The sequence below is a fragment of the Quercus robur genome, chromosome 10 (assembly GCF_932294415.1).
Source record: "Quercus robur chromosome 10, dhQueRobu3.1, whole genome shotgun sequence".
Classification (NCBI taxonomy): Eukaryota; Viridiplantae; Streptophyta; class Magnoliopsida; order Fagales; family Fagaceae; genus Quercus; species Quercus robur.
In genome coordinates, this window is record NC_065543.1 from 12,942,115 (window position 1) to 12,962,741 (window position 20,627).

A 20,627-nucleotide genomic window follows, 5' to 3' on the forward strand; every position below is an offset into this window, starting at 1 on the left:
ATGTCAATGGAATTACTTGTTTAATAAACTCACATTCAATCTACTTTACACTTTGTTTGAGTATTTTATTGTTTTATCTTTTGATTAGACGAGTTGGAACTCTACCCAAATTGAGTTGAAAATAATTCAAGTTCATATGACAAAGAATTAGGTGGTTCTTTGAATACCTAGTGGTTTTCTCCATTAATTTCTCTCAAATATATTTTGCAATTTCTAATTGTAGTTGTAATATTACTGTGCTCCATTTTTTAATGAAAAATACACAAACAACTATATATTTTTATTTTCTGCTTAATGATAGAAGTTTTTACATTAGTGCTGGTTATTCCCTATAGATCGAACTCAAACTCGAACTCATTGAGATATCATTACTTTTGATAATTTACACTTGGGTTTGCATTATTTTAATCGCAACAACTTGCATGCTATAAATATCAACAATAGTCTTTTGTTTTTGGCATTAGTGCAAAACACATGGGTAGACTAGTTGTTAACTTCTTTTTCGTCTTAATCATCTCCATTTTTCCAACTCCGTTTGTATATAGTTCTCCCAAATTTCTTGGTATTGATTTTAAATCAATCCATAATGAAGGGGATAGTGAATTAGTGCTGTCGTTGAGCTAAATTACACTGTAACGTGTTTGCTAATAATATGTTGCAAGAATCTATATATAAAGCACTAGTATGTTCTAATTATTTCTTTTAATATAACCTAATTCCCCTTTTGTTTCATGAGATTTTTATAATATATAAGGATAGAGGAAAAAATTTACCTCTAAACTGGTTTGAAGGAACATTATTCAAATCTACCCTTTGATCATAAAATCACTCACAAATATTCGTAGTTACATGACCTATTGTAACTAAAAGAAGTAATTCAAATTTTCCAAAGTTGGTTCAATCTTTTTCGTCTTCATTATCTCCCATCCTTCTTTCAAATGTGGGTGAGTTGATTTATAAGTTTGTATAGTTCTCACAAGTAGCTATATAATATGGTGGTATGAATTTAAATCAATTCAAAACGAAGACGATCATATTGTTGTTGAACAATTTTGCACTGTAAGATGTTTGCTAATTATTTTATAGGAATTAATAAATGATACTCTAATTATTTTTTTTTTAATGTAGACTAATATCCCTCTTGTTTTATGAGATTTTTCTGTACATGCATGCAGAGAGAGGATTGGCTCTTGGATGCCCTATTATAAGGCGCGGTTCATGTAGATCTTCATCAAAATCTATCGGCTTTTGAGGTCTGCTATGGATCTTCAATAGAAAGTCGGCCACATGTATTATTTTCGTTACAAGGCATGTTATTGTCAAATAACTATGGAAAATCATTGAGACTCCACATATGGTCAAAGATGTGTAATGTGAACCTAACGATCTCCATGTGTGTCCTTTAGGATGCCCTCTTTGGTATGAAGTTTAAACATTCTAATACTAATTGCATTTCGCAGACAACTATTTTTTTTTTTTTTCCATAAACAAACCGAGTAAGAAAACAAAATGCCTCATCCTTAGTTCCTTTAACAAGGTCACACATCTCCCCAGTTAAAATACAAGTGAAACTCTCTTATATATCATCTCTCCTCTCTACTTGATAAATAAATTGAAGTCCATTATTCATGAAGCAGAGACAATTAACCAGGAAGCTTTAACTTCCCGACTGCCCAAAATACCTGCCTGCAACTGTAGCCAAAATATTTAGCATTACAACCTCATCATCAAGTTCAGACTTTGCAGCTCGTACTGTAGCACACTTTCGAAGCAGGCCTCGAAGAGAGGCACAAGTATCAGCATCTAGTGGAGTATCAACTACTGCACATAGGGTGAATAGCCACACACAATCATTTCTTGACAGAGTATTCATGTTCTCCACCAAGCTTATGCGTTTCCTCAATGTTGACACCCGAGCTAGAGAGTCCATTCTTAAGATTTCTGACAACAAAGGGCCAGAACTTTCATCTGCAGAAGTTTTTGGGCCCGAATGCTCCGAAGGTAGAGAGGAAGCTTGGTCCTCTACAGTCAAAAAAGAAGGCTGATCAATGGAGGTTTGGGAACCAGAGCAATCACGAGGCTGCTTGGAATGGACTGTCTCAGTCACAAGGTTATCAAAATTTTCAAAAACCATATCCTGAAATTGCTGGCCGGAATGACACTTTTCATTGACAACAAATGCTGGTTGCAACTTTCCAGAAATGTTTTCATCGGAACCCTCAAGATGCGACAGGGCCTGATATTAAGAGAATTAAGTATTAAAAAAACAAATGTCAGTTTCTCCACATAGAAATGACAATGTAGCAGTTTCATACCTAAAACTCATTAGGAGAATTGCCAGTTATGCGTTATGTATAAATTTTAAGCAATGGCATGTATTTAACTATTTCAAATATTTCCACACAAAAATGCAGTTTTTGTGTTTGCAGAAACAGGGGAAAGAATATGATAAAATTGTTCACTTCCTTCAGTAATAGGAGGCAATCTCCTCACGTTATTTCCAAAAACCAACTTGAGATAGAAAGCTGCATGTGTGGATGGAGTTTGTTGAAAAGGCGAGTCTTTTCTACCCATTATGCCATATTGCGCAATATAAAAATAAAATAAAATAACTAAGAAAAATGCAAATTACCTTCCTGCAGTTAGGAGCAAATAAAAATTACCTCCCGTCTTTTAGAAACAATCACTAAAACTGTTGTCAGGAGCAGAAATAAAATCCTCATACTTTTAGTCACAATTGATGGATTCTCCTCTGTGACACATGTCACTTCAAACACAAAATTATCATTCATTTGGGCCTCAATGCCTACTCTGTAATGGCTTTGTCTATTCAAAGAGCTAACTGAGGGCTAAATTTCGTGTTTAATGTGAAACATGCACATGAAATTGTAAAACCTATCAATTCAAACAGAAAATATGATGAATTCATTTTACTTCAAAACTCTGGGGGTTTTACTAACTTTATGCAGGTGTTTCTAATTTCCCCCAACCACAGGAGAGTAACTTCTAGTTAACCCCAATTGTGTTTTACAATGGTAATTATCACATAATATTAAGAAATAAAGAGATACATGCATCAACTTGAAGCAAAATGTAGTCATACGAATAATTAGTTTCACACACAACAAAAATGAAAATAACACAATCAACCAAGCACTAAGTGTACTTGAGGCAAGGGAAAAAAAATACCAGCCGCAGCTCTGTAAAATCAGCAAGAAACGCATCCTCCCATTGTTTCAGCGGTAGCAGATGGTCTGGACACTCAGCAATATTAGGAATCTGGGGCATATAAACACTCTGTTCTTTGCTAAATTTACTTCTATCAAGCTTTGCCACCTTCACTTTCGGAATCTGAGCAGCTTCCCACCTAAACAGGAGAGAAAACTGCTTAGCTTGATATAATTTCAGTGTTAAACAACATATAACATATAAGATCCATCCCAAAAAACAAATAAATAAATAAATTTGGTGGACCTCTTGATCCAATAAATCTCTCTGACCAACAAGGGTTTTCTGATGGAATGTGTTCCAAATTCTGCACAAATTAGAGGATGCTACTTCTCCAAATGACTCCCTGACCAAGGATGATCAATATTCAATAAAGCAGAACAAGGCAGGGTTGTGAATGTTTGATTAGGTGCTTTATTTTTTAATTTTAGGGCCCCCTCCCTTACAGCTTGAACAATAAATTGTGCAAATGACCTAAACAGTACTTTTAGTTTTCAACTTTTTTATTGGTAAGTTACGCAACCAGTTCTTTCAGTGTATAACTTGATCCAACTCAAATCCAAGCTCAATATAATTAATATTAGATTGAATTTCCCTCCAAAAGTTGGCAAAGCCAATTCCCCAATCAGATGTGCAGTCAGGTTGGCAGTGATCAAAATTAAAAACCAGATCCACAAAGGCCAAAATGTTTGGAGCTAGACAAAACTTCAAAAGAAACATACATAGCCATCCATACTAGTAATGGATTATTGTCTACATGGTCAACTAATCACCACCTAATGCAGATGCCAACAAATTTAAATAGTGCCTGCCTCTTAGGTTGCTCATCTGAACTGTGTGGAATCTCCTACAGAGACTGAACTTGTATGCCTGCTCACTTGTCCAAGAGGAAGAAGATGAAAAAGATAAGCAAAGCCAAAACAGTCAGACTACATATTCTTCCTTTTGGGTAAGGAAAAAGAGGGAAGTAGAGAGGTGGTGGCGTTCCCCTATCCATGGCCCCAGAAGATGACCCAAAGAAGGGTACTCCATGCTGTCCCCATAAGCAAATATAATTACATTTTTGGAAGTTCTGGCCTGTCCTTCATCCAATTTTTTTTTTCTGTCAAACAAAATATGCAGCAACTTGAATTTCCAAATGCATGCAAAAAAAAGAATACCCAGACCAGAACATTTGAGATCTAGGAACCATGGAAACTCTCTCTCTCTCTCTCCCTCAAACACACATTAAAGTATGTGCATGTAAGGAACACAATTAGGGATTAGGGTTTGTTGATGATTCTTGATGATTGAGAAGCTAGAATTTGATGCCTAAAGCCATAGGATTTCGGGAATGACCTTAAAGTTAAGTGGTGGATTTGATCGTTGATAATGGTTTTAGGGTTAGAGATGGATTAAGTGGATGTTTAGGATTGATCTAGGGTTTTGGATGGATGATGGTTTGCATGAGTGATTGATAATTGCATGAGAATATGTCCACTTCAAGAGAGTCACCACCTCCAAGAGAAAACATGCACAAAGGCAACAACTTTCATTATTCTTTAATTCATGATAATGAGGGGTTACATGGTTCTTTTTTTTTTTGATAGGAAACATGGTTCAATTTATATAACTCATACCCATTCCCATTGGCCACACACATGGCTCATTCCCATTGGCCCACTAATTGAGCTAAAGAATATACATGTGATTAATGTGTTATCTGTGAACTAACCCTAACTAAGCTTATCCAACTAATTAATAAGCGCTGAAAGTAACCAACTTCCCTAACTAACTCCAAGACATGTGACCAACTCAATCCAACATGTGTTTCAGTTACAACTAAGCCCATGCTCAATCAATCAAGATTCCAACATGCGTATGACAACTGGAGAAAGCTTCCCTCAAAAGAAGTGACCCATTGGATTTCATAATGTTGATTGGCAAACTAGTGATGAAGTCACTCTGACTGCCGATTGGAAGTGTATTCCCATGTGCAGATCTTGCTCCTTTTTTTATCCTAACAATGCACATATTTTGGCAATCAAACCAGCAGCCACATCACTCAACCAATTTTTTTCTTTTTGTGGACAAGTGATAACATTTTATTAAAAAGAAAGAAAAAATGCAAAGGTTAAGTACACGGGACCACAAGTTTAAAGCAATAGGACAATGTAGCAATAGGTTATCTACAGATTCACCATTACATTTGCACATATAACACCAATTTGTAATCCATAACTTTTTTTAGGCTTAAAATATATGAATCATTAAAATTAACCCCTCGATCTTAAGGAAAATGACATGAACTAATGACTTACTTTACAAACACTATTCTTAAGGTGTTGAACTATACAATTTTTTGTTGACATATGACAAGACACATATAAAGATTATGTCCTATTTTTGTACTTTTGGTCTTTGCCTTTTGGATATTTTTTATTGAACCAAATACTTTATTTTGATCATAGCTGTCATAGTAATGCTATTTATTATAAATCATAAGAGAGCTTTATAAAATGTAATGTTAAACTTTATATGACTAGATTATTATCATATATCCCATTGATAATTGTTTTCACAATTACTATATAAAATTTTAAGAAATTGAAATATGTAAAATTCAAACTTAAAAACTTTGTGCAATTATACAATCCATTTGAGTTAATAGGCAAAATATACTATATATACTATTTTAACTTTTTTTTTTTTCATAAGTAAAATATTAAGACCAGTAGAGTTTCATAACTTTTTTTATTATATGTTATGTACCTTCCATAAGATATAGGTCTCTAATTACACACGAAAAGAAAATGGCCCAACCAATGGCCTTTTGGATGGAGATTGCTAATAATTTGGCCTAAGGCCTAATCAATTAATGTTGAGGATTTATTTTATTTATGTATTTAGTTATTTTCTTTTCCTATTTTTGGTTTAAGAATTTAATTCCTTTTTTACTAAGTAAAGTTATTTTCTATTCGAGAAGAAAGTTTGGAAATCTATGCCAAGGTTCAATATTGTTTTGGTTTTGCCCTTTGTCACTTTTGGCATCAAAGCTCATTGTATTACATCAGTTTTTAACATGATTGAAGAATAGAAAAATAAAAGATAACCTTGGAGTCAGCCCAAGCCATTGGTAAAAAAATCCAAAAGAAATCTTATTAATCAATCAAACTGTAAAACAATACAAACCCTATGTTCCATAATTAGTTCCAAACTTATTACCCTAATAGATATGGAAAATAACATTATGAATTAAATTCCTAAACCAAATAGGAAAGAAAATAACCAATTACATAAATGAAATAAATCTTAAACATTAAGTGATTACACATTTGGCCCAATTATTAGCAACCTCTATCCATAAGGCTACAAATTGGGCCGTCCTCACTCTGTATATGTGTCCATAAGTATGCGTAACTAAAGGCCTATATCTTGTGTCTGTACCAACTCCCCCAAAGTGGGAAGAACTCAACCCTGTTGAATGTGATTGAGGAAGCCCCCAAACTCCTAAGCCAACCAGCTTGGATTGGGGAACAAATCATTTCCCATTGCTCAACCAAGTTGAGACTAAGATCATAAATTTTTAATCTATATAATAGCCTAAAACAGGAATTCCTACTATGTCAAATTCCCTTATAAAAAGGACCAGCTGCCACACTAATGCAACCTTAGCAATGACAGAGGAATTCCTACACCAAGCCAAGCATTATACTTTACTCATAATAATTCATGTAGTCACTTGCAATACACTCATGCCACAAAGAAGTGCTACCATTGGAACACAACTAGAAGCCTCAACCAATAATCACACTATATTAGAAATTCAAAAATTCTTCAAATAAGTTGGCATCTCACATTGACAGGTCAGCCACCTCAAGCCAACGTTCAAACGGACCCCACAATGCAGCCACAACATGCTAAGAGTGAAAACTATAGCAAGCAACAAAGGATACCAATCATCAATGGACTTTCTGGCGTGTAGTTCAATCTTAGAATCAAGCTTAATGCACCATGCCAGGCACTAAACCACTGTTATACACAATCTTCATACGGTAGGCATAGCCCCTACATGCACAATGCCACACTCACTTTCAATGACCTCAATTTGGATCTTAATCCTAAGGATGTGACATAGGATGTTAAGGCGAAAATCTAGTGTTTAGGAAATTGGGGTTAGGATTTGTAAAGGATTTCAGATTTGCAATCTTGCCTGGCCAAATTAAGGGATTACAGACTTGATTACACATGCTTGGAATCATAAAAATTCAATGAAAAGCACAGGATAACTACTAGCATCACACTAGTGGGTTAGAAGTAAATCCTAGTAAAAGAATACATTGCACTTTATAGGGCTCAAGACACTCAAAAGCAGCCATACAATTCAGATAATACATGGATAACATATTAACAATACAAGCCATTACAAAGCCAAATAACACTCAATCTTGATCATTGATATAAACAAATCTGGACCATGCATAATTAATAAGTAAAATATTACTAGAAGGCCCCAAAACCCTCACTGATGTACCCACAATAATTAAACATATAAATTTCAGCACTGTGACACTGTTTGCTACAGTTACATGAATAGTAAGCTCCAGCCAGTAGGCCTCAAATTAGCTCCCACTTAGGGCCCAAATTATAATCATCCAAACAAACATTGGGCTCAAGTATGGTGCCCTCAAGTGTCCAAACCACAGAATTTTCAACATGACTAGTGTCTTACAAATACTAAATATAATCAAGTAACTGTTTTCTAAAAATTTCAAGATGCTGAAAAATTTTGCTGGGCAATCCTAGTTGCAGCACAACTAATCTTAGTATCCTAAGAATAGAGGGATTAAGGTTCATGGATATTATCACACTTTATCCCCTTTTACCATCACATCATTCCCTTGGAAAATGGTGCGGCAAGCAAAGGTCCCTCCTAGGGTGGGATTCTTTTCATGGTCAGCTGCCTTGGGTAAAATTTTGTCTATAGATAATCTTCAGAAGAGGAGAACTATGGTCATAGACTGGTGTTGTATGGCCAAAAAATGTGGGGAATTGGTAGATCATCTGCTTCTTCATTGCCCTATAGCATGAGTTATGGTCTATGGTGTTTAGCTTGTTTGGAATCCAGTGGGTTATGCCACAAAAGGTCGTTGAGTTGTTATGTTCATGGCAGGACCAGTTCAGCCAATATCGCAATATAGCTTTGTGGAGGTTTGTGCACATTGCATAATGTGGTGTATTTGGGGGGAACGGAGTACTAGAGGCTTTGAAAGATGCGAGCATTCTATTCACGGGATTAAATCTTTCTTCTTTCATACTTTGCTCAAGTGGAGTTTAGCTTTACAAACATGTTCATGTTCTGCAATTTCTGACTTGCAGGATCTTTGTAATTTGGGCTCTTGATTGTTTTGTTCCCTTAGTCCATCTCCAGTGTGCTTGGGTCTGTAGCAACCAATTTGGAGTGCACAAATCAGTCACTAGTGTATAGGAATGAACCTTGGGAAAAGTGGTTTAAGCTTTGCAAAGAACCCAGTGTTGGGGTGAGAGTTTAAAATGAAAGAAAAATTTCAGGCAGCCATGGGGCAAATAATGTGCTGGAAGTCATCTTGTATTGTCCAGGATAGATGTACACCATTAGCACATGCCAAATTAAAGAATGACTCAAAAATGAATTCCCAACTCAGCAGACGGGAATATGTAGAAAAAGAACATAAACGCCAATTGATAGCTGTAAATCTTGAATTCCATATGATTGCAGGAGAAAGAGCCACAACATGATTTCATCATTCCAATGTCTTGAAAAAATTCTAAATGAGTGGATTTTATCTTTCTTTTGACCCTCCTACACTCATTTCTTTTCCTTGGAGAATGGTGTGGCAATTGAAGGTTCCTACAAGAGTAGCTTTCTTTTCTTGGTCTACTTCCTTAGGTAAGATTTTAACAACAGATAACCTTCGCAAAAGGCATATTCTTGTTCTTGATTGGTGTTATATGTGTAAGAGTTGGGGGGAATTAGTGGATCGTCTTATTCTTCGTTGCCCCATAGCATATGATTTGTGGTCATTGGTATTCTGTTTGTTTGGAATTCACTGGGTTATGCCACATAAGGTTATTCAATTGTTTGAGTCTTGACGGGGTAAGTTTAGGCGACATTGCAATATAGACTTTTGGAGACTTGTGCCGCAATGCTTGATGTGGTGTATATGGCGTGAAAGGAATGTTAGAAGTTTTGAGGGATGTGAACATTCTATGCTAGAGATTAAGTTTTTTTTTTTTTTTTTTTTTTTTTTTTTCCGCAAACTCTCCTTGATTGGAGTGTAGCTTTGTCTCATTCTTCTTGTTTTTCCTTCCCTGTTCTACTTGATTATTGTAATTTTGGTTCCTAATTTTTGCTCCCACAGTACATCTCCAATGTACTCAGGTTGGCTACCTTTTTAATAATATTTTACATTGCCTATCAAAAGAAAAAATTCCAAATGAGAGACCCCTTATCATTTACAAGAATCCACCCAAAGACTAACACTGAATCTGAATTCCTTTGCTAACTAACTAGCTCTCGACATACTTCTCCATACACCGCAGCCATAGATTTTCAAATAAGAACAGTATCTTAAACCTCAACCACTTATGCCATATTAAGCTACAATTCTAGATATTGAATATCTCACTTGACCCTCATCAAGAACCAACATCTTTCTCCAAGCAATTGCATTTATTTATTAATGTATGTATGTACACAGGGGTTTCCTATCCTCCCCCCACCTTCAGGTGAATGATAGAAGGCTTCCCACTTTGTTTTGGCTAAATAAGTCCCTGACTTCTAAAGCTAAAATTTGTAGCTTGATAAAATGAAAAGGTAGCAACATGTAGCCCCTTCAGCTCCCCTCAAGCCTCCCTTCCTTCTCTGGCCTCCTTTCTGGACTAAGGTTTTTAATAAGGTAAATGGCTCATGACTCGTTAGAAATAGCAATCTCCCATTTCCTACACTAGCATCAGGAAGGATTTGTAAAAAAATTTCATTTGGATTTGATCTTATATGAGATCTGGGAGGAAGCATCCACCACTGGAATAAATTGCAGCTAACGCATATAAAGATTATGATTTTAATATTTCCTACCTTCGTATTTAACCATGAACAGAAAAGGAAAGAAAGAAATACCCAATTCCCCTAAAGAGCAAAAACAAAATTGAAAATACTCCAATTCCTCCTATTCCAAACACAACGAGAGGTAGAGAGACTGAGAGAGAGAGAGAGAGAGAAAGAGAGAGAGACTGAAAATATTTGGATGTGTGTGACTTTTTCAGAATCAACTTGGCGCATCTGCTAATATGAGGCCAAATTTGGAACGTATCTTGCCATGTGGTGCAGAAATATAGCACACGCCAAATAATGCAGGGCCCACTTTTGACCACAACCACAGACCAGCTCCACATCAATGCTCAGGTATCAGCCTTGATTTACTTTTCAAAGAAAAAGAGTCTATTGAGAAAAAATACAAAGAAAGAGAGAGAATCTACCTGACACGCCTGAGATATTCTAATCCATCTTCTGGAGGACCAGAATCGAAATCGGGTTCTCCTTCAACCAAAAAGGCAGGTTTCTGAATGCTTGCATAATCTTCATCACTGTCATCATCTTCACTGCACTCTTCTTCTGGACCTGTGTAGCCATCTTCACCACTAACTATGTGACTACATGCAGGATCCAAAGGAGACAGACTTTCTGTTTCCATATTCTCCATCTTTTTAATATCACTATCCATATTTTCAGGACATGCTTCCCCTGAAAGCATCATAAAATTTTAGCAATGTCACATAGTCCTGAAAACCAAAATGTCTTGTCTAGAGGAAATACAGGGAAATGAAGTGTTCAACTCTTGACATTTATGCAACTAACAGTGAACAGGTAAATAATCTGCAATTCATCTATGAATTAGACAAACAATTGAGCTCACTTTATTACTTTTCCTTTACAAAAGAATGTAACATATTATCATCCACATGACCAAAGTATGTTTTCTAGAAACCAAAACCTAAATCTTCCAATATCAATGTACAAGACTGTACACAAGCAGTATACTACAACCATAATGTTCCCAAATGTACAAATCAAGGGATCTATGTGGGAAATGTTGTATGTTGCACATAAGGTCTTCTGCAGATTCCTGTAGGCCATTCTTCAAAGCACGAAGATGTGATTTGTTCCCCTTGCAGCAACCACGCCTGTGCACAATAGAATTAGAACCATCAAATCGACACAATTAGGGCCAACTACCAAGTGAGAAAGGGTGAATGAAGAAAAGCTCTTAGAAATGTCTATGACTCTCAACATGTTTTTAAGAGGGAAAAAAATACTGACAGTGTCTTTCAGGAAAGAGGAAAATCTCAGAGAAAGACTAACTTTCTTAGCATACGCAGACCAAAAACAAGCTGGTTATGCACAATAAATGGTGTGCGAGCAATTGCATAATTAAGAGAATGGGATACAAGAATGGAAAGAGAAGGGGATTGTTCATAAAAATATAAAATCACCATGACATTGTCATGATCAAAGAAAAAATAAATGTCAAAGATCCTAAACAGTAACCTGCTTTTTTTTTTTTTTTTTTAAAGTGAAAACAGAACCCAAAAGATATTTTGAGAAATGAACCAATTACAAAACTTGAGCAGCAGCAAGAAGTAAATGCAAAAATGAAGCCACTAGAAACCCTAATAAAGATCCAAATACTTTGACAAAGACCTCTGGAATTAGCACATCAATTTGGCTACACTTTATGGATTAAATCAAGCAGAAGGTAGATTCAAAACATGAACAATGCAGCTTTTGGTTCCAGTCTCACAATGAGCACTCCATGGCTCACCTGACAAGGTGAAGTAAATCCAGTTCACCTTAAACTCAACCTCCCCCCACCCCCCCCCCCCCCAAAAAAAAAAAAAGAAAAAGAAAAAGAAAAAGGGCAGCCAGTTCTAAAACTTGTTTTGAACACCTAAGTACTTCAATTTATACCTCTGTTTTGATGGAAAACATTTTTCTGGAAAATGACTTGTTTTCCTATATTCAGTCATAACCTTGAAAATAAGGCAGGAAACATTTCTTGTTGTTTGGCACGCATGGAAAACCGTTCATATTTTTTGTAATCCAATATCCAATTAACTATCTGAACAAAGACTTTCATCCAAAAATAAGAAGAGAGAGACTCCAAACAGGAAAAAAAAAAAAAAGCTTCTTTTATTTTTGGGAGCCTCAAGCCAACACACCACCCCTCCCCCCCCTCCCCCCCCAAAAAAAAAAAAAATCTACAGGAAAATTTAAGTAGGGAAGCAATTAGTTTGAGCAAAAAAAGGTTATTTGGGGAAAAATCAGTTGTCGGTCAACGACGGTCAAGGATCAGACCATGGAGAGAAAGGGTGCAAAGATAAGAGAGACCACACATCCTTTGAAGAGCTTTTTTGCGGAGTGTAGTTTATTCATGGGGGCCCATTGAGTATATACCATTCCATAAAACGTTTTAAGTCCTAAAAAGTATTTTTACCGTCGATTTGAATTTTTTCATCATACTAAACACCAAAAGAATGTGGAATTTCTGCCAAAACAAATGGAGTGTGTGTTACCAAGAAGACATATCATTGTGGAAGGTAGAATGGAACTGGTTACCAGTTATATGGTACACCAATTACCCAGAACACAATCTGATGGAGAATGCTGCTTACATCTCTTATGGATAGCCAAATTAGAAGGTAGAATGTTGATTACAGATAACATGCATAACAGCCCATTTGATTGCAATTCTCAAAATATACTCTCTTCTTGAAATAAGCCAGGAAAAAAATTGCTACGTGATTAATTGAAATATATAATGATGACTAATTAAAAGACAAAATGAACTGGAGGTAGAAGGGATTTAAAATAAAAAATAAAAAATCCATAGGACAACAAAACTAATAAAAAAGAAAGGGATTTGAAAGCAATCAAACACAAACTACACAGGTATGTTTTTACTCAAACAAAAGGATGCCCAATGCAATCAAACAGATTGCATACAAGGGGCTTAAACTTCCAGCATGTTCAGGATACAAGGGGCCCAAACTTCTACATGTTTCATAGATCCCTTGCCTAAGCATCGTGTTGAAACCAACTACACAAGCAAAAGTAAATATAGGACCACTGGATGGCCTCAAAACCAGGTGATATTCCTTTGCATCAATTTAATATCACAACAGATTTAATTTAGAATAAAGGTTTTCCAAGAAAATTAAAGGCAATGCAGGAAATTCTTTTAACATCAAATGGAAACTAATATATTAGTATACCTTACAACAATACAGTAGAGAACGATATCTAAGAATATTTAGAAGGAAAAAAAAAACTTAGGCCTTCAAGAGCAAGCTATGTTCCTTTACATTACATAGAGAAGAAAGATTATCTCATGCATGCTTTTTTTAAATTAACTGTGTTCCCAATTTTGAGCAACCATTAGATTTTAGACATCTAAGGTCATCTCTTGAACATGGCTTGTAATGCTTTTATCAGTATAGAAAGAAAAGAAGAACCAAGTGCACATTCTTGATGCTGCCATGAATAAATTTTCTTTTAAAAGTGTGCTGCCAGGAATACATTATATCGCATATATTTACTTTAACCTCTAAATGTTTTTAGACAATTAATCACAAACTGTACCACAATCTGGTACAACTCTTCAAGCTAGTGAATTTTCACTGACATGATTATATTGCATGGAAACCACAATCCTCGCAATTCTTCAAGCCAGCAAAATTGGCAATGATGGCATAGACTCTTCCAAACAATAAAGACTTCAAATGACACAAGATACAAGAAAGGAATTCTATGATTTATTGGGGAATTAATACAAAGATCCACATCAAAAAGTTCATTCATCATGGTTTGCACCAATCAAATAAAATTCTATGAACTAAAAATCCATAAGTAACAACAAAGAAAGTGAAAGAAATAACAAAACTTACTGAGAATAGGAGAAGCCCCTGCCTTCATCCCGAGGCGGTTTCGAGGATCAAAATTCACGCGGACATGCTTAGAGCTGGCCAGGTCTTCATACTCCCTTGCCACGACAGCCCCAAGCCCATTGTATATCTCTTTCCAAATCTTGCGCTGCTCTGCAATGTTTGCAAACCTCAAGGCCTCCATTTCCTTCCTCGAGTATACCTTCTTGGTTCCATCACCACTCTTCTTTGTTTCACCACTCACAAGAACATTCTTAGGCCTCCCTCCTCCATTCATCTCCAAAGCCTTTTTCGCCCTTCTACGTGACCGCTTCGCCTTCTTTCCATCCATTTCTTGCTTCCCATTCTTGTTCCCTTTCTTCTCTGCAGCACATTGATCATTCACTTCAATCAATGCCGTTTCATCAATCACTTCAATCTTCAAAGAACCCTCAAAATCAGAGACCTTTTCAGCATTGGTTTTATCTTCAGCCATCAACGCAACTTCAAGCTCCTTCAAAAGTTTCTTCTTTTTCACTTCCAAGAGACTTTCAGGTTCCAATTTTTTCCCCAACTTATCTTCATTCCCTTCAATAGCAAAGTCCTTCTCTTCTTTGCCGGCAGAACCAGAAACCAAGATTCCATCGTCAATCTTTTCAACAAAATCAAACTTTTCTTGCTTGGCCTCGCCATCAGAGACAACACCCACCTCGCAATTCTCATTCTTTGGCTCTTCTTGGCCAAAATCCTCAACCTTTCTCACAAAAGAGCCACACCCAGAAGGCAAAGAATCCAACACATTTGGACTAGTTTCAGCAGCGGAAGAAAAACCCAGTTCTTGATTTTGTTCATTGATTATTATCTCAGAAGAAGGAGCTTCAGAATGAGAAGAACACTTGGGTTTCTTGGAGTCGGAGAGGAAACTCAAGTTGTTGGTGTTGTTGTCGTTGTCGTTGTCAGATACATGTTGCTCAAGTTCTTCCACTTCCTTGGGATTGGTACAGGGTTTTGGCGGTGACTGTGGTGGAGGTACACTCTGTTGTTTGTCTCCAGTATCAGAGATTCTTCGTTTGAATCCAACGCAAGTATCAGAATCCATATCAAAATGCCAAAACTGTAACACAGAGAGAGAGAGAGAGAGAGAGAGAGAAAGAGAGAGATAGACAGAGAGAGACAGAGCTTTTGGTTTGTTTTCAATGTCTAGAGTCTTGAAGGGGTTTTGCTTTAACCCCTTTATATACAAGCTCTGAATGATCGCACCTGACACGTTTGGCTTGCACGTGCGGGTGATTGCGCACTACGGGTGTGGAGTTTGAACGGTAGAGTTTTTTTTTTTTTTTTTAATTGCAAATGATCAATTTGAACATTAATTTTCCTTTTAAAATAGACTAAATAATAACAGGTCATGATCAAAAGGAGTTCTAGAATTTGAACATCCTGTAATATTTTATAGTTTTTTTTTTTTGGGTAAATATAGGACAAAAAAATAAAATTTAAACTTTATTGATACTTATTTTCGCAACACATTTTCTACCAATCCGATTTAACCGAGTTTGACCTATGGACCCAATTCATGTATCATCTATTTATATCTATACTACTATTTAAGGGACATTTTCTATTTTGACTCCTAATTTTGTATATCCAAAATACCCTCAAATTTTTTCCTGTTTGGACTCGTAATAGGGTTAGATATGTAAAATAATATCTTAAAAACTCCTAAATTTTAGCTAAATTGAAAAAAAAAATTACAATTTCACGTTTTATACTTTAGATTTGGTCCTAAATTTTAGATTTTCAAAAAAAAAAAAAAACGGCCCAAACTTTCCACTAAGACACATTCTAAAAAAAGACTTTCCACTAAGACACGATTTTTTTTTCTTTTTCAAGACTTACGGATTCCTTTTATTTTTTCTTTTTCTTTTTTTCTATTAATATATCTAAATTTCAAAATTTTGACACTTTCTTTTTTTCTAACAATTAGTGTATACACAACCGACTCATCTTTTTCCTAAAAATTAGCATACACCATATTTATTTAAATATTTGGCACATGTATCTTTTTAGTTTCTTAGCATACACCATATTTTTCTGGATTGTCTCAACTTTTTGCTCACTTCATCATCATTTCCAATTTCAAAAAGGTTTGTTTCCTTTGACATGTTGAAATTATTATTGTAAGGGTTTGGCTTAGGTATAAACAGGTTGTTATCTTCTACTAGCCTCTAAGCAGTGCACATTGTGTCTGCTCATAAACCTTTTTTTTTTTTTTTTTTATAAAAGTTAATAATTTGCATCTATTATAATTTGAAAAAAAAAATTTCAAACAAATAAAAATGATAAACTTTAGAGTTAGGCAGTAACTTTAATTTCTTTTTTGAATTGTGTTTGAAAGTGGTATAATGGTATAGAGAAAAGTTTGGGTAGGAAAAATATGATCAGCGTGGGGTGAAAAAAAGCTAAATGTAAGGACTTCTCTTAGTTTTTTTTTTTTTTTTTTTTTTTTTTTAAAGAGAAGTTTTCTCAGTTTTTTTTTAATATACAAAATAGAGATTCTACTCTAATCAAATTCAAAGGTGTGTTTGTTTGAAGGTAAAACAAGGTGGATGGAAAGTTTTGGAGAGAAAATGAGAAGGAAAACATTTTTAAAGTGTGTTTGGTTAGGTGGAGAGGAAGGAAAATAAATAGTGGAGTTCAGGTATTTTCTCCCTAGGCCTACCAAAATGTTTTCTCTCCAAAATAGGGAGAAAATTGAGTGGGGATGCATTTTTTTTCTTGATTGACAAAAATACCCATGTACATGTGCATATTATAGGCTTCATTAGTTGCCTCTCTTTTTTTCTTTTTTCTTTTTTTTCTAGGCAGTAACATTGCCTCTTTTTTTTCTATACTTTTTTTTTCTTTTGATTTTCTAGGGTCTGGGCATGCCTCTTTTATTTTTTTTCCTGGGCAGTAATGTTGCCTTTTTCGTCAATTCTTTCTTCTTCTTCTTCTTCTTCTTCTTCTTCTTTTTATTTATTTTTTATTTTTTTTATTGCTTTTGATTTTCTCTGGCCTAGGCATGATATTTATTAAAAAAAAAAAAACTAGACTTGATTTTTTTTTTAGACATGATTTTTATTTTTTTTTAATAAATTTAAGTGATTGCTCTTTTTTTTTTTTTTGGTTATTTGTCACTTTTTTGTTTTAATTTGGCATCATTCTTTAATGAGGGTATATGAGTAAACTTATTTAAACTCATTTTTTTCCATTCCTCCACTTTTCCACTCTCAACCAAATAAAAATGAGAGAAATTAAAATATTTTCTATCTGCCCACTTTTCCATTCTCTAACCATTTTCTATCCTCCCACTTTTCCACCCTTCCAACCAAACGAACCCTCCCTCCTAGAGACTTGAACCATGACTCTTACCTCCATACCCCTCAAGCATTTATACTTATAGAGGACCATCATGACAAGGGTGTGCTTTTTTTTTCTTTTTCTTTTTTAATTGGGGGTGTTTTATTTTTATTCAAATAAAAAAAGGAAAAAAAATGCTAAATTTAAGAGATATTAAAAACATGAACATGAAGGGAAAAAAATCTTAAATTTTAGGAGTTCTATTTTTAGATTCAAAATGAAATTTTTTATCTGACGTTTATGACTCTATTTCTAAGAAAAGTTACTCACCATTAATAAGGGTATTTTTAAACCACATAAAAATCTAGTTCAAAGAGAGAAATCATCTTATGAACAGTATAGATATTGGAGTACTATTTAAAGGACTTCCTATTTTTGGACTCCTAATTTTGTATGCCCAAAATAACCATGTTTAAACTCTTAATAGAGTTAGATATGTAAAATTAACAATTTGAAAACTCTTAAAGTTTAGCTAAATTAAATAAATAAATTGCAATTCCACGTTTACACATTAGATTTGGTCCTAAATTTTATATTTGGTTTTTAGAAACGTCAGTAGTGTTTTTTTTTTTGGTGTATAAATCTACTACTGGGAGTTTTTGTAATGTGAGGACTGAGGTGTTTTGTTCCCAAAAATTTTGAATTTAATTTTTTTTTTGATAAAAAAATGTTGAATTTTGAACAAAAACAAAAGTAACATGTGGTAAGTATTATTATTATTTATTTTTTTATAAAAACTTTGTATTTATCTATTGTGAAGAGTTTTTATTTGTAGGTTTCTTGTTTTGATTTTTTGTTAATTTACTGTTTTAAATTTTTGTTAATTAAACTGGAAAAATTTTGGTAAGTTAAAAAATTAGTTTAAGTTTTTTTTTTTTTTTTTTTTTTTTTTTTTTTTTAAGAAAATATATTGAAGTTTGGATAAGTTTTTAAAAAATTAAACCTAAAATTTTGGTAAGAAAAAAAGACATATTAATTAGAGATTTTTTTTTTTTTTTGAGAAATAATTACAACATGCTGCTAATCTCGCAGCTTGAACCATTTTCCCCTTAAACCCTCAAACACTTTGTGCATAGGGAGGTGCCAAGTCAGCTACAAGGCCGTTGGCAATTAGAGAAAATATTAAACACACATCAAACTGACCAAATAAAAGAAAAGAAAATATTAAAAAAGAAAAGAAAAGGTAAGATAAGATAATAATAGGAGATTCTAGCCTTTTGCCCTTAATTTTAAAAAAATTTAGCAATATGCCCCTATTTCGAAACTATATAGGGATATGCCCCTGTTTCGATACTCGATTACCTTAAAATCGAGTTTCAATGAAATACTCGATTTGTAGAAAATCAAGTTATGCCCGATCAAACTTAAAAAAAAAAAAAAAAAAAAAAAAAAAAAAAAAAAAAATGCACGGAACTCGATTTTATGGAAGTCTAGTTCCAAAACGCCGCTATAGGGCTTTAAAATGTCACTAAAGGGCTCCTTGAACCATGTATGGGGAGTTATAAAAAAATTTTGCAGAAAAACGCCGCTATAGGGCTTTAAAACGTCACTATAGGTCCTAAAAACGTCACCATAGGGCTCCCTGAATAGAGGCAATGACACTCGTAAAAAATTTTGCAGGAAAACGCCGCTATAGGGCTTTAAAACGTCACTATAGAGCTTAAAAACGCCACTATAGGGCTCCCTGAATATGGGGTGAAAAACTTTTACATTGAACTCAATTTCCTGAAGCTCAAGTTCCATGTAAATTTTTTTTTTTTTTTTTTAAATTTGATCGAGCATAACTCGATTTTCTATGAATCGAGTATTTAATTGAACTCGATTTTAGGGTAATCGAGTATCGAAACAGGGGCACGCTCCTATACAGTTTTAAAACAGGGGCATATTTCCAATTTTTTTTTAAAATCAAGGGTAAAATGCTAGAATCTCCGATAATAATATGAAAAAGATAATGATAACAAAGTAAGGAAACCAAATATAAACCAACTACAGAAAAAAAAAAATATACTAAATGGAAACTCATAAAAGCAAACATAATTGAATGGCAACTCATAAAAGCAAATGTAATTTGCTGTAATATAGAGAACCTAGCACGCATGAGGCATCTAAATAGAGGTCATCAAAGATACTTACATTTTTACCATTGACTACACTTCCAAAGTCCAAATAGTCCATTGGAGTTGGAGGACAAAGCACACAAAATCTTGAAGATCCACACTCCATTGCACATTCTTTGAAGTTTAGATACAAAAATCTTAAAGATAGACTCCTCAATGCATGTTCCTTGAAGAAATATACCCCAGTCCTTGAAGAAATATATGAAAGAAATGACCCAATGCATGTTCCTTGAAGAAATATGTGAAAGAAATTAAAGGTGAGGTTTAAATAGAAGGTCTATTTTACACAAATATTTGATTTGTTTCTAAAATATAAGAAGTTGTTGATGAATTGGAAAACCAAAATAGAAAAGACCAATGTGCATTGAAATACACATTTTTGAGCAGTAGCAAATTTGAGCAGAGCAAATAGAAAAAACGATGATAATGGTGAAAAGAAGATTAACACATAATTGAGAGAATTGGAGTACTGAAAAAGAAGCAATTTGAATTTAAAAACCAATATGAGTGTACTGAGAGTGTGGTCCTATTTTATAGATAGTGTTTTACGTGGGAGTTAAAGAAGCTGATAATTTTTAGACCCCTTAAACAATTTATTAAACCTAGGTAATTAGCCAAGTTGTTACTTAGTCCAATTAAACAAGTCTAGGTTATCACAATAATAAAGATCAAATCATGCAAAGCAGCGGAAAATAAATAACACAAAATATGATCACCCAGGAAACCAAACCGGTAAAAAACCTGGAGAGGATTTGACCTAGCTATCCTCAAGGTAAACTTGAATCCATTATCTTGAAAGAATCGAAGTTCATACAATAAGACTTACAAACCCCCACGCTCGACTTCTTATTGCTACCAACTAGTAGAACTTACTGACACGACCACGTGCAAGCTCTGAATCCACGGACTCCTTCTTTCTTGGATTCACCACCAGATACAAGCACA

The 20,627-nt window shown here is 34.5% G+C and overlaps 1 protein-coding gene across 1 annotated transcript; it reads right to left on the reverse strand.

The window, feature by feature from the left end:
• Window positions 1–1,452: 1,452 nt before the first annotated feature.
• On the reverse strand, window positions 1,453–15,378 carry LOC126701922 (uncharacterized). Its single transcript, XM_050400371.1, has 4 exons — window positions 14,191–15,378; window positions 10,726–10,990; window positions 3,190–3,367; window positions 1,453–2,236 (listed from the first exon to the last, which is right to left on the reverse strand). Exons 1-4 carry the CDS (start codon window positions 15,263–15,265, stop codon window positions 1,658–1,660), a joined length of 2,097 nt encoding a protein of 698 aa, XP_050256328.1. The 5' UTR covers window positions 15,266–15,378; the 3' UTR covers window positions 1,453–1,657.
• Between the last annotated feature and the right edge of the window lie 5,249 nt (window positions 15,379–20,627).